General features: G+C 39.4%; 2 protein-coding genes across 7 annotated transcripts in view; one reads left to right on the top strand and one right to left on the bottom strand.

Annotated features, from left to right (window-relative positions):
* The window catches only part of LOC103471952 (E3 ubiquitin-protein ligase SMURF2), a 55,485-nt gene extending 46,879 nt beyond the window's left edge, over positions 1-8,606 (top strand). For 2 of the 4 annotated variants that reach the window (XM_017306694.1, XM_008421372.2), the window contains exons 12-20: positions 683-896; positions 3,260-3,363; positions 3,434-3,548; positions 3,679-3,857; positions 5,600-5,737; positions 5,834-5,954; positions 6,056-6,257; positions 6,847-6,922; positions 8,289-8,606. In XM_017306694.1, coding sequence (XP_017162183.1) covers positions 683-896; positions 3,260-3,363; positions 3,434-3,548; positions 3,679-3,857; positions 5,600-5,737; positions 5,834-5,954; positions 6,056-6,257; positions 6,847-6,922; positions 8,289-8,388 — 1,249 coding nt within the window. In that variant the 3' untranslated portion in view covers positions 8,389-8,606. Of the gene's footprint in view, positions 1-679; positions 897-3,259; positions 3,364-3,433; positions 3,549-3,678; positions 3,858-5,599; positions 5,738-5,833; positions 5,955-6,055; positions 6,258-6,846; positions 6,923-8,288 lie in introns of all 4 variants that reach the window. The other 2 variants (XM_008421450.2, XM_008421297.2) reach the window with 1 other exon arrangement.
* Positions 8,607-15,040: 6,434 nt separating this feature from the next.
* LOC103472330 (centrosomal protein of 95 kDa) overlaps positions 15,041-16,317 on the bottom strand; it is a 15,194-nt gene continuing 13,917 nt past the window's right edge. For all 3 annotated transcript variants that reach the window (XM_008421938.2, XM_008422094.2, XM_008422018.2), the window contains exon 21: positions 15,041-16,000. In XM_008421938.2, the coding sequence (XP_008420160.1) occupies positions 15,824-16,000 (177 nt within the window). In that variant the 3' untranslated portion in view covers positions 15,041-15,823. The remainder of the gene's footprint in view (positions 16,001-16,317) is intronic.

The raw sequence follows: 16,317 nt of genomic DNA, 5'->3' as shown, positions 1-16,317 counted from the left end.
TTTTTTTTTTCTTTCTTTTTTTGAAGTTTCTAGTAGACGGGAAGTATTCGACACAGAGTAGAGACAGAAACAGCTGGAAGAATGATTTAAAGGATCTGTTTTTTTATAAAAAGGAAAACAGTTGCTGAATTTGAAGAAAAATCTGGGATACTGATGAGCTGAGAAAACACAACCCTATAAGTAGCGCTGGCGAGGAGCGCCAGGCCGCTGTGAGAGAGCTTGTGTGTTTCTGCTTATTCGGTTTATTTCCCCTTCTGTGTCTTTTCTGGTGGCTCTATTTACCGAGCGTCTGGTAGCGCGCCTCGCCTGCTCACACAGACCCGGGATCAGATTCACTGCAGGGCTTAAAGGCCTGTTGTTTTAACACCGGCGATGAGTTTGAGGGCAGAGAGGGAATTTTTGACAAAACTCCACCGGTCTGTGGTTGGAAGCACACATGAGAGGAAGAGGTCTGGGAATTCCCTGCGCTACACATCCCTCCTCTCTTTATGTCCACACAAATCCATCACATCCACCGGATTTAGAGCGATAAACAGGAAAAAACGCGGCTCTCCTAATTACATTCACCTTTTGATGTCGCAAGTGAAAGAAATAGCTTTGGTTTCAACTTTTTTCTTTTTTTTTATAGAGAGAGAGTAAAACAATCGTATCTTTCCTCATTTGTCTTCATTTCCTCCGGCAGCCATCCACCACAGCTAAAGGATCAGGGTGGTCCCGGAGCCCCTCCACAGGCTCTGTCTCCCGCTCAGCTCCCCGAAGAGGCGGAGTGTCTGACGGTGCCCAAGTACAAGAGAGACCTGGTGCAGAAGCTGAAGATTCTCCGGCAGGAGCTCTCACAGCAGCAGCCGCAAGCCGGCCACTGCCGCATCGAGGTCAGCCGGGAGGAGATCTTCGAGGTAAAAAGAAGAAGAAAAAGAAAACTAAACCGGCGTCTTTTAAACACCAAGCACTTAGGAATGCTGATTTTCAGCTACAGCCTTTGCCTGACCTTTAATAGTGGTCTTTAAAACTGAATTTGTTTAATAAACGCATAAATATATCCAGGGAGCAGTGATTCAACCTGCATTTTTACATTATGCTTCATCGTGCAGGTGCTTGAAATTCTTGAGAATGGTTCCATGTCATCAGAGGAGCCACAAGTTGTACTTGAGTGAGAGCAGCAGTACTTCAACATACTTCTACTGAAGTAAAAGTGAAAAGTGGCAGTCCAAGAAATTACTTTTTACTTTAGAGTAAAATGTTAAAAAGGCTACTCAAGCAGCAAAATGTCAGTTATTTAACTCAGGAAGAGCGCAGCAAATGTCACGGTCTGACAGCAGGAAAGTGGAGAAATCCTGTCAGACCGTCAGTTCCCAAAACCACCCACAAAAAAACTTGTAAAAGCGCATGTGGGGTCAGTTTTTACAGAATAAAAAACTGAAGAAGGCCATATGACCCTGTATCTTAAAACCACAGGAGAGTTAATATTCAAAAATTACATAATCAGACCGACTAAAATAATTATGTGGAAAGACCAAAATGAAAATGATTCATATAAATTATGCAATTACACAATCACAAGATTAGACCTGAAAAACATTTTTATAAATAAGTACATTATTTCTCTTACTGTTTGAAGTTAAATCAGACCAAACTGAGTTTGTTTTAAGTTGGTCAGAATGACTAAAATTATTTCTATTTGCTCAACATCAGAAAACTTAACAGGAATAATTTTTGTAACTTTTCCAGACATGTCAAAGCATAACATTTTGTTAAATTTTAGTTTATCTTGTCCGTGCTGCAGAGTGTAGAATGCTATCACAATATCTTATTAATGACTAATAAATTATACATAGTAGTAAATTTAAACTGCCCTCTTTAGTTCATTTGTATTGTTTTTATCTCCATGGAAAACTTGCCTTGAAGACATTAAAATGTTACCGTGGGAAAACCGTGCAAACCCCTGTGTGTCATGCATTTTTAAGATTTTCTTTTTGTGAGTTCCTGCCTCTTGATTTCCAAAAGCGAGCAGAAAACTCTCAATTCTCACAACACCGCGCAGCTATTACTCTGCTTTTTTTTTCTCGCACTTCCAATCATTTGTTCAGCTGAGGCAAAGGCATTCCTTCTGCGTGATTTCAGCAGCTAAAGTAACGGGGGCGAGGCGGAGGGGGGGTGCGGCTCCGGGCGAGCAGCGGAGTGAAGACAGCAGTGGCGAGCGTTCATGGCCAAACATAAGTTCTTAACTACAAGCTGAGCTCTGAAAACGATGACTTCATCCCGTTTTGACGTGGAAGCAGGAAGTTCTCGAACCTGCTCCGCGGATTCTTCTGATGCTTTCAAGCATGAACCGGTGCTGCAGGTTTCCACCAGCATGGATGGAAACGCTGGTGTTATAGGCACTATTGTTGCTCCTTACAGCTTTTGTGGCTTTCTATTAATCAGGGTTCTTACACGGTTTGGGAAAGTCCGGAAATAAAGTAAGAATGATGAAAAACATTTGCTTTCCCAGACTTTGTTCTCTGTCTGAAGGTTTGTTCAATGCACGTTTATTGGTCCATCTGTTTTTCTATCCCTCAGAATGCTTCTCCATCGTTCCTTTATCGTTCTGGTACTTTAGTCCACACATGTAGTCATTCAAATTTGTATTTTTTCTTAAAAAGGGCTGCCGGTGCCTTTTTAAGTTCTAAAACCAAAATTATTCTAAGAAAAAGCAACATGGAGTTTTTTTGATTGTTTGAAAAATGTTTCGTTTATTTCTAGCACAATTCAGACAAAATAATAGCTAATAATTTCTTAAAATGTAGACGTAAACGAAAGTTAACTTAATCTATTCCTACAAGTTCAAAAACCTCCCGTCGTCACATCAAACGACTCCACCAACGTCTGCTTGGTGGTGCACACAAACTTATCCAATAAAGTTAGTAAAAGTACGAAAATGCGTAGCAACCTTAAATACATTTTTGTGCATGTATTTCATATTTTAATGTATTATTAAGTTAGCTATTTCCAGTCTAAAACTTTTTTTTTTGTAATGTTGCCATCTTCATCCAGACATCCATAAGTATCTGGGTCTTTTCAGGGTCGGCGTTGGTCCTACAGCGTTGTTTAGAGAATTCAAAATGCCAATCTTTTCAGTAACAATATTCCATTTAGCCTTTATTTAACCAGGTAAGACGATTGAGAGCAATGTTACGTCAGCCTGTGTCTCACGCAGCTTGTTTGATTGTAAGTTTTGCTAAGTCGGCCGTGCGGTTCTGCTGTCTGTCCTGACCCTCAGGAGTCGTATCGACAAGTGATGAAGATGCGTCCAAAGGATCTTTGGAAAAGACTGATGATAAAATTCAGAGGAGAAGAGGGACTGGACTATGGAGGAGTTGCTCGGTAAGCCGTCTTTCGGACGACGCATGTTGACACATTGACAGATTTGGAGCTGACCCAAACGGTGTTTCAGGGAGTGGTTGTACCTGCTGTCACACGAGATGTTGAACCCGTACTACGGCTTGTTCCAGTACTCCAGAGACGACATCTACACTCTACAGATTAACCCAGACTCTGCTGTCAACCCAGTAAGGATTATCTCCATGTATTGGCTTGTTTGAATGTACAAAACTGTAAGACTTTGAGCTAGATTTTGTCATCGTTTGTGACATTACTGGAGCAATCAGAGTCCAGGTAAACGGTGTTCGTAACCTGCAGGAACACCTGTCGTACTTCCACTTTGTGGGCCGCATCATGGGCATGGCGGTGTTTCACGGCCACTACATCGACGGAGGCTTCACGTTGCCGTTTTACAAACAGCTGCTTGGGAAACCAATCACGCTGGACGACATGGAGTCCGTCGACCCCGACCTCCACAACAGCCTCGTCTGGATCTTGTAAGTAGAGACGTGTTTCTTAATCGATCAATCAATAGTCAAACGTTACTGCTGGACATGTGGACGTTTGAAGCTTTTCAATTCTTATGTTTAAGTATTATTACTCAGCTTTCAAGAAGAGAAGTAGAAGAAGAAAAGTCATGATGAAGTACTTGTGTTCACTTCTGCTCTGATGTTGTTGCCAGGATCAGACATTACTTTTAAAAGCAGCTGTTTTATTTTATTTTAATTCTTTTAATTTAATTTAATTTTCTCCAGCGTTAATTTGTCCATGTTCTCCAACGCTGTTGTAAAAAAAGATTTATAAAAATGCATTGGAGTTTGGAAAAAATGAAGAGAAATTGTTAACTAAAAAGAGGAAAAAAACCAAATCAACAGTTTTAACTGTAGCGCCCTCTGGTGCCGAGTCAGTGAAACCTCTCCACTGAGAAAGGCAGCAGAGGAAAAAAAGCCTTTTTTGACACATTGGTCACATTTTGACACAAGATGAATACTTACTTTATTGTGATGTATTTTAATATTGATGCATTTGGTGCCATTATTCAAAATGGTGATCTCGTTGTCAGCGGATCGTTTTCAATTAAACAAACAGGTGGGAATATAGCTGCTAATGTACTGCAACAATTATCCACTCAGAACTAATCTGAATAAAATAAAAAGTCATTTTAAATGCAAATTTAGTTTATTAAAAGGTTCCAATTCACTTAAACTGAACTTTTTTAAGATTGTAGACTGAAAAAGTTCTTTAAAACCTGTTTAGTGCAGCCTAGTTAAATGTTTCTATGTCTACTGGAGGAGGGACAGCAGAAAGATTCTAGTACAATTAGCACCTTTAAACATGGAAATTCAGAGAATAAATATGATGAGGAAATCATTTAATATTCCCCATCAGTTTAAACATTATGCGGCTTAACTCTAACAATAACTCTGATTATTTTAAAATAAGGATGGATGCTCACAGTTCAACACTTTGTCAGTCCAGACTCATCTACACAAAATGTTAACAACACGGCACCAAAAGTATCTATTTGAAGAAAATAACATTGTTAAAGCAGTATTTAGAATGATTGTATCAAGTTACCTGAAAATATGAAATAAAAGTCATAGATAATATAAATAAAATATTAAAAATGGGAATAACTTTTTGCTAATGTTTTCTCCAGATCCTGTCATAGCTTCTGCTTTCTTTCCTTTAAAATAAATAGAACCATTTTTAAACCTATTAAATGTGTGTCTACTATCAGTTTTAATGGGTTTAATATATTTTCTAATAATAAAATATCTTATGGGTGCTGCTGTAGAACAACTGGAGACGATGGTACAAAGAATGACTTCATAAAATCAACAACCTGACATACAACTATACAGTCTCTTCAGTCAGAGGTTTCTTCAGATTCACTTTAACACAGACTGCTACTGGAGATAATTCCTTCCCTCTGCTATCAGTATCTACAGCAACTCTGAAGAAACTTGAATAATCGAGTTACATTTAGTTTCCCTTTGGGACCAACAAAGTGTTTGTCAGTTGAATTATAACCCAATTAAGTGTGTTTATAATTTCATTGTTATTTTGTTGGTAGTGGCTGATATCAAATGTGACTGGATAACGTCTAATGCAGCCTGCAGACAGGCATGAGTTTACGTGACAGTGAAATCCAGTTTCCTCAGCATAGAGGAAACTCGGACAGAGCGGTTCTGTCCGAGTTCAGTTCGCCGAGTACTAAACAGTCTCTGCTCCTCAGGGACAACGACATCACTGGGGTCCTGGACCACACTTTCTGCGTGGAGCACAACGCTTACGGAGAAATCATCCCGCATGAGCTGAAGCCCAACGGGAAGAGCATCCCGGTGACGGAGGACACCAAGAAGGAGTATGTCAGGTACAGGACAGTTCAGCACAGCTCCACGTCTTCAGTTTCCCCCGTGTTGGTGTGAGAAATGTGCTGAACGCTGTTTTCCTCCGGACCCGTCTGCAGGCTCTATGTGAACTGGCGTTTCCTCCATGGCATCGAGGCTCAGTTTCTGGCTCTCCAGAAAGGCTTCAACGAGGTCATCCCACAGCACCTGCTCAAGGCCTTCGACGAGAAGGAATTAGAGGTACAGCAGCACCTAAAAGAGCATCTCATTCGTCATTTATCTCTCTTGAATTTGTCTCAACGCGCTCCGTTTCACGGCGACCGAAACGTCTGTGCTTTCAGCTGATCGTGTGTGGCCTGGGGAAGATCGACATCGCCGACTGGAAGTCCAACACTCGGCTGAAGCACTGCACCCCCGACAGCAACATCGTCAAGTGGTTCTGGAAAGCTGTGGAGTCGTTCGACGAGGAGAGGAGGGCCCGGCTGCTGCAGTTCGTCACTGGCTCGTCCAGAGTCCCGCTGCAGGGCTTCAAGGCTTTACAGGGTGCTTAACGTCACTCACCGCTCTGCAGCAGATCGCTTCAGAAAGCCAGGAGCCGCGTGTAGCGCCCAGCTAGCTTTTGTTGCACTACATCTTAAGAGATTTCTTTATTAATTCAATAAACGTTTTTATAATTTACCGAGAAAGTAAATGAGAAAAACTGAAAGGCGTTGAGAAAAACACAAGCTGTTTTGTGAGCGTTGTCGCCACCTGCTGGCCAGGCACGCCCACTGTAGGGTTTGTTGTCAGATTGGCCAAATTACAAGAAATTCCATCTGGAGGAACTTTACAAACATGTACAATTCATCCAAATTAAATTCAGATCTGTCCAGTCATAACGTCGCATTCAGGTCTGATGATTTTAATTTTAATGTTGTTAAACCAAAACTGCAACTGAAAGTTGGTAATATGTTAGTATCTCAAGATACTAACGTGCTCTATATCTGATCGATATAGAGCACTGATTTGTGCAGCAATCCCTTGTGTAGACAGAAATTTATTTTAAAAAATGTTTTAACAATATGTGCAGAGCATAGTGCATGTTGTAGTCTGCACTACAACTCATCAGTCCTGCTGTATGTTTTCATTGCAGGTGCAGCAGGACCCCGACTCTTCACCATTCATCAGATTGATGCCAACGCCAATAATCTGCCCAAAGCGCACACCTGGTGAGGCGCGCGTCCGCCAGAGAGCAGAGATTACGTTTTATGATCCCAAAGCATATCTTTACAGTTTGTCATGATTGAACATGTACATCAGTTATGGCTTTGTTTCTTCAAATATGAGAGGCATCAAAAATTATTACATTGTTCAAATGATTGAAGTAAAAATTTTCCATTCAGGTTTAGTTGTTTATGCCAATTAGTGGAGCAGATAATTGAATATTTTAGCAAAATCTTTCACATGAAAATACAAGAACCTGATGTGACACAGATGTTCCCAGAGGCTTGCTTTTTGAAAGCAATACGCTAACAGTATGCCGCCAAAGAAAATTTATTTTTGTGCTAGATTTCCCCATTTTAAATTTTTTTTAACACATATCACTTTTGTGTACAATCATACATAATTTGAAATCATATTTACTGATAATTTCTTGATTTTGTTCAAGATGGCCACCGTAATTGACTTGGAAAATAAATTTTTGCATTAAGATTGGCAATTAAATGAATGTGTCTGGCATCAAAACAGCCCACATAATATGTTTTCTTGATCTTGTCTTTCTTTTTGGTTGTAATGGAGAATAAATGTTTGGTTAGGTTCACTAACCATTAATTTTCTGACAAAGAACCTTGACATTAACACATAAAAAGCAATAGCATAAGCTAAAGCTACGCTATTAGTAGAATCTAACGGTAATCTGCCAAAACCCTTTTAAAAATTAGCAGATAACACTAAACCACTAAGCATATTGTAAAAATGTTTGCAGAAGCTAACGCTGAACTGTTGAACACACTAAAAAATCCAGTGGAAGCTAATCCTAAACCGCTAATCACAAAAAATTTGTGGAAGCTAATGCTAACCTGGTTAAAATATTGAAAAAATAGCAGAAGGTAACACTAAACACCCAAAAATGTGTAGAAACTAATGCTAAACTGCTAAAAACATTTAAAAAATAGCATAAGGTCACAGTAAGCCACAAAAAATTAGCAGAAGCTAATGCTAAGCACTAATTCTTGAAAGCTAACACTCACACATCAGACATCCTTCTCTCAGCCTGTGTCTCACATCTTCTTGACGACTAGTTTGAGTTTCGCCAAGTCCTCAGTTTCAGTTTTGCCATCTGACTTTGGAACATATTAATACTTTACGGTTGTATGAATAGTATGACCAAAGAAGTGACATAAAGGCCATCCACCACGACATAAAAGTGGGTAACATAATTGGTTTAAAAGACTCAAAAACGGTGGCCATCTTGAAAAATATCTGTCATCCTGAAACAGAACTCGCTAACAGGAAACATGAAAAACCCTCGACCTGAAGAGTTTTACAGCAGTATGCCGCGCTGAACACCTTCTCTCCTTTGTTCTTCTCCAGCTTCAACCGGATCGACATTCCTCCCTACGAGAGCTACGACAAACTGTACGACAAGCTACTGACGGCGATCGAGGAGACGTGCGGCTTCGCGGTGGAGTGAGCGACCGCACAGGACTCTGATGAAACGTCATCGACGCTGCAACGTGCCGGCTGGATCGCCCCTCTCTGAGGATCCAGCCTACAGTCTTCCTCTTCTCTCTTCCATCATCATCTTCATCATCATCAGTTCAGGCAGCAGAGTCGTTGTTGCTATGGTTGGACTTCTTGTTTTTGCATTCAGAAAAAAAGGAACATAGATCAAATTCAATTAGGAAACTTTGTTACCGGGAAATTGCTGTAATTTTTTTATTTTTTTATTTTCCTTAAACACACAAGAACAAAGATCAAGTATTGTTCCTCCTGCAGGCGACGAATCACTGTCGCCTGCAGGAGGCCGAGTCGTTCCTCCTAACCCTCCCCGTCCTCATGGCTGCAGAGCTGGTGCTGGAGCACCGTCGATTCATCCTACCTCAGTGGAAAGTGTTCGTATTTGAAGTTACTCGTTCTAAAATGCCATCTTTAAATTCAGACAGTGATTCGTTTCTTCACACCAGCAGTCATTTTGTAAGTTTAAAAAAAAACAAACAGATTTAATTCTGAGACGTTCTGACGGCCACATCTTTTGGTAAAGCATAGACTTTGCGTTGCGAAAGCCCTTCGATTTTCTCCAGTTTCGTTGCACCACCCCACCACCTTGTCTCTAAAACCTCACCGACCCCCATTTCACATCAAGTACACCTGCATGTGTTTTTGGGTCCCTAAGAGCGTCACACAGCCTAAATTCCTGCCTGTTCATCATTTCATATAATCTCATTCATCAAAAAGTCTGCTGCTTACGAATCCCCCCCAGCATGATGCCGTCACCACCATGTCTCACCATGTAGCTGAGATGGGTTCTGGGTTTTGCACGTAGCCCGAAGCGTTCAGTTCGTTTAGTTCAGAAATGCAGGTTGCCCCGGCGATGGATTGTTCCACCCGACCTGCTGGTCTCTGCATCTCCTTCAGAGTCACCACAGGCCTCCTGGCTGTCAGTCAAAGTGGCGGCCATGTTTAGAGAGGATCGTTGTAAAAGTGGGGGTGAATACACATGCATGCCAGATTTTTTTCTTCGCGAAGCCATTTAGCTTTCACTTTCCAATTTAGAACCATTTTATTTATTCTCGTTAATCACAAAATTCCCAATAAAACGTAAAGAAGTGCATAAAGTGCTGGGTGATGATCCATTTCTCTTTTTTTATTGATTAATTTTAAGACATTCTTCTGGTAAAATTGCCTCCTTATTCCTCTAATACAGGGGTGTCCAAAGTGGGTCCTGGAGCGCCGGCATCCTGCATGTTTCAGTTCTCTCCCTAGTTGTAGTAACAACCTCCTCAGCAAGTCAGTGTTCTTCTTAGTCCTTCTAATGAGCCATCATTTGATCCAGGTGTGCTAAACCAGTGAGAGAACTAAAACATGCAGGATGCCGGCGCTCCAGGACCCACTTTGGACAACCCTGCTTTAATATTATGACCGCAAGTTAAACAAAAATTCTCGTATCGCCTCAATGTCCCGTCGTACGACTTTTCAGAAGGCATGACTGAAATAAAAGCCACTTTTTGAAAGTATTCTTTTCTTTATAATTCCTTTTTTTTTTAAAGAAAAAAATCGATAAGGTATGACAAAAAGAAAAAAAGGTGGGATTTTATTTTTAAGAAATATCGCCCAGTTCTAGTTAAACCAAGATTATGACATCTTTTGCATGTGTGTGTGTGTGTGTGTGTCAGTGTGCAGGCAGATGTGTTGTAGTTTGCTGAATCTCACCACAGAGCTGATGAACCAACCCGCCCCGTCTGTCTGCAGCAGCGTGCACGCCGGGGACACGAGTTAAAAACTTTACATGACATAACTTTGGATTCTGTCTCTCTTTACACTTCAGAGCACTTTACAAGATGTGCAGCGATGGCCGCAGTGCCACTTTCATGTCTGGATTAAAGTACGTGTGATTAAGTTACGTGTGTGTGCAGCCACGTTAGCTGAAACGCAGAGTTAGAAAGTATCTAGAGACCTGTAATTTTTAAGTATATATGTACAAAGATATAGCTATTTTGTATATTGTTGCTTGTTTTCTTTTTCGGTTTTAATTGCACGCATGTTAATGTCTTTCACAGACCTCTTTGCATTCTCAGGTGAAGTTAGCATTTTTTTATTGTTATTGTTATTATTATTATTACATTAGACTAATAGGTGAAGAACCTAAAATTGAGGACAGAACCGCTTCTCTCCCTCGTCGGCGGCCATGATACAAATATTAACTTGTAGGTCATAAACTAAAGATCTAAACAGTATAGCTCGTTTTCTTTTTCTTATGCATCAAGTCTTGAGTTTCAGATGCAGAGCTGTTAACCGGATGGATGCTTGAGTTAATGTTTTACAGATTACTGATTTTTACGTACTCTTATCAAATTTGAATTTCATATGCAGACATTTATTTGCAGCCATGAAACGGTTTCATATCAGATGAGTTCAGAACATTCTTGTGTAGTTTGAGAGAATTTCTTTTTTTTTTTTTTTTTCTTGTTTGTTTGTATGCATATGCAGGCTCAAATATAATATCTACAACTTCTTTCTATGTACCAAATAGTTACTGGACAGTTTTTTTTTTTCTTATGGATTCTAATCATATTTGCACACACATAGTTGTATGTTTGTCTATTTCTCCCCTTTTAATACTCTTTTGCCTGTTTTTTCCCCCTCAGTGCAAAGTTTTGCAGCATTTAAAGCAACAAACCCGTACATCCTGACAACAACTTAACTAAAATGCAGCCTTTGTTTATAACATTTTTTTTTTAAATTGATGATAGTTTACCTGTTCCAAACCACAGCAAGTCGTTGAATGTTTAGTACACACATCGCCCCGCGGTTCGAAACGATAAAATCTGGATGCAACATAATGTACCTGCATGTCTGTGTGGGCCCAGTGGGGCTGGATTGATTCATCAAAATGTATGTGCAAATTTTTATTTTTTTGGTGTGAGTTTTAGGAATTTTGATTTATTTCAGCAAAAAAAAAGAGAAAACAAAACTGTTTTTTAAGACATTTTTACGGCTTATTTCCTTTGATTTTTATATTTATTTTAACGGTATACGTGTGTGCATAGTTTCCACATTAGCTGCTCTGTGAGTTTGTAACTTACACTTGTACATAAGGACAATAAAGACGCAAAGAAACTTCTTATACCCTTGCAGAACACTGAGCAATAAAAAATATGCTGTTTGAACCCGACAGCAGTATGTTTTATAGAACAACGTGCATTATTGTCTTTTTTTTATGTGCTGAAGCTAAAATTAGACTATTTCTTTCACTGTTTTGAATCTAAAGTTAGAAATTAAGTTGAGCATACCACTCTAAAACATAAGCCATTCTTAATCGTTTGAATTACCTATGTATTATATCATGAAATTCTAGTTAAGATGTTTAAAGTGAATCGTTCTAAAATATAGAATATAGATTACAGCTCTGTCACCTTAAGTTAATAACCAATGTGATGGTGCAGAAAAATATAAGCTAACCTTTAATTTGACTCAAAATAATCCTTTTTCTTATGTATGTAGCACAGCTGGGTGATTATATTTCATAGGAAACAAAAATTTTATTAATTTACAAATTTCATACAGTCTGTTGCTGTTATTTAAAATGCATTTCATTTACGTTTAGATGTTGGAATTTGAAATGTCATCTTGAGCTAGCTAGCAAAAAATGTTAAGTTAAATTTTTACTTGTTGGGATTTTCAATTTCATTTTCCCTGTTAAAAAAAAGGTCGAAAAGAGAAAATTCAATGGTTCCCAATTTTTGTAACTATTTAATAACAGCTTATTCTGAAAGATATAGAATAATTTCCACCCCCTTTTGAATGTCATGTTTCAGTTCACTCTGCGTTCAGCAGATGGCGGAATTGCTCCTGCTTTTGTTTTGACATTTGTCATTTATAATAAGCCTCAAACAAGCGCACAAAAATATTACTATTTTGATAACATAGGAGAGAGGAGGTAAGTAAACAGTTTGCAACGTAATGGTATAAAAAAATCAGTAAGTTAAGAACAAAGAAGCCATAGCCAAGCACAGAGTATTCTTTAAAACAGTAGAAAAAAAGTGAAGTAACCCTTTACTCCATGGAGCCGGAAGTGAGGAACAACAACCTAGCTTCTGCTGTATTTTATCTTCCGGTAGCTAATAACTGAGGGGACTCTGTTTCATTGCCGAGTTGTAACTTTTCAGGTAAACAAAACTTTAAAAAGAAATGTTTTATGAGGCTGTAGTTTCGCTGTATGCGGAGCAACACAGGAGCGGGCGTCAGAAACCCCGCCATCTTTGTTGTTATTGTCGACACGTGCGCCAGCTAGAGACGCGGCTTTATGACGTTTCTATTTCATTTTAACACACCAACCCCACTCAGTCAGTGTGCTTAAGGTGTTTAAGTCTCTTACCTCACGTTTATCCTCAGGCCAAAGCATAAATGACTTCTTCAACTTAGTCTTGGTGGGAGAGCAGTACTGGTTAGTAATTAATTCACTAATCATGCCAAATTTAAGAAAGCTAGCAGTATTAGACTGACTCATTTCTTCTTTTTTGTTTGTTTGTTTTCCAGGGAGTTTTGGAGAAGAATCCATGATGAGTTCTTCAAACGAGGCCATGCAGGACATCAGTGCGTCGTCTTCTGATCGGTTCTCAAAACATGAACAGGTAAATCTGATCATTGCCTCTGAAACATCAATCTGTTGTCTCAACCCGCCTATACATGCAGAGCGATATTCTGTTAAGTTTATGTTTATGCATCCCATAATTTAACTATCTGTTCCTTGTATCTGTCACCAGCGAGTTTATCTCATGTGGACAGATTTTAATATATTCTGATTTACCCTGCGTGGTAACACTTTATTTAACAGGGTGTGCATAAGACTGACATGATACGGTCATAAATATGACGTAACTTAGCTGTCATGAACATCTTTATGAATGTCTATGACTGTTGTGTTATTTGGTAAATAATGACACTTTAAATGCGATGAGTTGCTCTAACAGTTGCATTGAAAGACATTTAAAAGTGCCAACTTTGCATTACAAGTGTCATTATTTACTGAATGACACACGTCAGTCATAAAAACTCCTTCATATTCATAACAGGTGTTATATCATATTTATTACAGTGTCATGTCAGTCTTACAAACACCCTTTCAAATAGTGTTACCAAATGTTTTTTGATTTTGTTTTTTTTTACACAGACTTTTTTAAAATAATTTTTCAACTTTAAAGGTCGCATTCAAATATCTCCAGTTTATTGAATGAAGTATATTCGGTATAATGGCTATTTTCTTTTTTTCTTTTACATTGAATCGGTCCAAAAGACGTATTTAAATTTTGCTTTATTTCCAAAATCAGTTTTTTGATTTTCTTAAAACTTCTATTATGTCAAGGAGCAGAAAGCGGAAGCTGCGTCTTGTCAAGATGAGTCAGAAAATAATGGTGAGTTAACTTTAAATTTTTTTTTTTTTTTTTTTTTCCAGTGAAGTAATGACATCGATGTATGCAGGGAAGTTGTAATCATTACAAATATGTTCATGTACAGCTGAAGACGATGAGGAATTTACCACCTCGCTGAGTGTGGGTGATGGACACTACCTGGTGGATCTGGGAAGGTTTGCTGCTCCAGACTGAACGCTTTCAGCGACCTTCTTCTTAGAATTTATTTACTCACACCCGTGTGTGTTTTCTGAAACCCCTCAGCTCGTCTGAGTTCGTGGTCGACGAGTGGTCCTTGCTGGAGCTCTTCAGGTGCTGCCGGCGGTGCGGCCGCAACTGTATGGTCATAAAACGTGTTTACGGACTGAAGGTCGTGGTCGACCAGAGGTGCAGCTACTGCAAGAACAGATTCGAGTGGACCAACCTGCCGGATAACTTCTGTGACGAGGACGACAAAGACTTCACCAATGGACGGACGCCAACCAGCTGATTGAGGAAGCAGACTGTAGCGCTAGCATTGTTCAGTATAGTTACAGAGGAAGACTGGGAGCTTATTTTATTTTTTTGTATCAAGCCTGGTCCGTTTTTTCCCCCTCCTACTGTTAACTCGTAACGAAGACTGTATCTAGCAGTCGTAGCTTTGCAAAGTCTGCAGTGGGCTTCAGAAGTAAAACTAAATTCTAGATGGCTGTTTTTAGAAAGGCACATCTTGAGACGCCATTTACAGGAACTCTTTATAGAGCGGCCACAATAATAATAATAAAAAAAGTTAAACATTTGTATGTTTGAGCATTCAAATAAAATATACAACAGTTGTTTTTTTCTGTCAAATGTCATTCTCTGTAATATTTACTTAATTTACGTACTTTTAGCTTGCAGCTATATTCATAAGCCAGTCGCCAGAAGCAACGTTATGAGCTAACACGTTTACAGATGAAACGCTCTGCGGTTGGACCAATCAGAAGTCAGGGCCAGTTTAAATTACTGACCCGGAGAAATGTAGAAATTAAATATTTACATTTCTATTGATTTGCAAATTTGGCAAAGTTATTCACATTTATATAATGTATTTAATAAAGGGGTGTATTTTCTCTCCTGCTGTTCCCTCATCGTCGGCGCTGTACTGCCCCATGCAGGTGCGGCGGGGATTTTTGCTCTTTGGCACTTACCATCTATGAAGCAAAATTTTCACCTTTTGTAAATAATTTTGACACATTTTTCCACCAGTGATTCCACACATTTAATGGATGTTAGGGTGGGGGACACATGTTTGCTCCAGGATTACAAAAACACTCCATGTGGTGTTCAGCTGGCACAATCATTGATTCATCACGTTTCAGGATTTGGTTAAAAGTAGAAAAGAGTCACAATCAAGCAGAGGTTAAAGTGAAGTCACAAACAGACCGATTATCGTTGCCCCTGGCGATTAAGACATCAGTCCAGGTTAATTAAAAATCAAACATTAAATAAATAATCCACTTGCATGGTTAAAGTATTAAAAGGAAGACATTTCATGTAAAAGGAAGAAAACCTTAAGACTCATCAGTGTGACAATATTATCAACTCTGTGTCTGTGGTCCTTATTTGGCAACAGGAGGAACAAGTCACTATTTTACAATAAAAGCACACGACGACCGCAGTGGGGAAGGTAAAACGTTATCATTCAACACGTTGTTAAACCAGAGGAGGAGGACTTGGTCCAAAGTGTCTGAAGTTCAGGTGTAGCAGCAGAGGTGAGAGGAACAGTTAGCTACATGAGTTAGAGCTACATTTTGTCAGTGTGTGTAAAATTCCTCAACAACAAAACTCACATTACGCTCTCACAACGGTCACGTTCTTTTCTGTGCAAATCTAAAAAAAATAATAAAGATGCCTGAGACGGTTTGTGCATTAGATTCTTGTACCGTTAAGTTGCGAATAGCAGAAATCGGACACGGCTCTTTCCTTCAATGCAAATGCCAATTTGGACCTGAGCCGGCTTCGTTTTTTTTGTCCCGCTCAGTGGAGATAGCTGGTGTTGTACTGGAAGGAGGCCATCTGGACCTGGTTGCGCAGCCTCTGGACCTCCAGGTTCTGGAAGTGGTCATCCTCGTCGTTCTGGATGATGATTTTCTGCAGGTCTCTTATTTCGCGCTCCATCCGGGAGCGCAGCTCTCGCTTCATTTTCAGCAGAGCCTGGAAAAACACAGGAGGAAAGATGAAAGCAGGGAAAGTATCTTTCCCTGCTTTCCGATGAAACCTGAAGGATTCATCGGGTTTCCTGATTTATTTACAACTTTAAATAAGTTGGACTGATCGGGAAGTGACACACTGCTGGACGTCAGGTGAAAGTGCTTACAATTTGGGAGTGTCTACAGAATTACATTTTCAGACTTCTGAGTTGTTGTTTTCTTGGCAGACTTAAATACAGATATGCAGATATTTCTGTAGCAGTCAGGTTTTAAATACAGTATGGAACCTGCAGTTCTGCAATATATTAATTTCAAAGAAAT

This window comes from Poecilia reticulata, linkage group LG1 (assembly GCF_000633615.1).
Source record: "Poecilia reticulata strain Guanapo linkage group LG1, Guppy_female_1.0+MT, whole genome shotgun sequence".
Lineage (NCBI taxonomy): Eukaryota > Metazoa > Chordata > Actinopteri > Cyprinodontiformes > Poeciliidae > Poecilia > Poecilia reticulata.
Note: the sequence above shows the minus strand (reverse complement) of the source record. Positions and strands in the feature narration are given on the sequence as shown.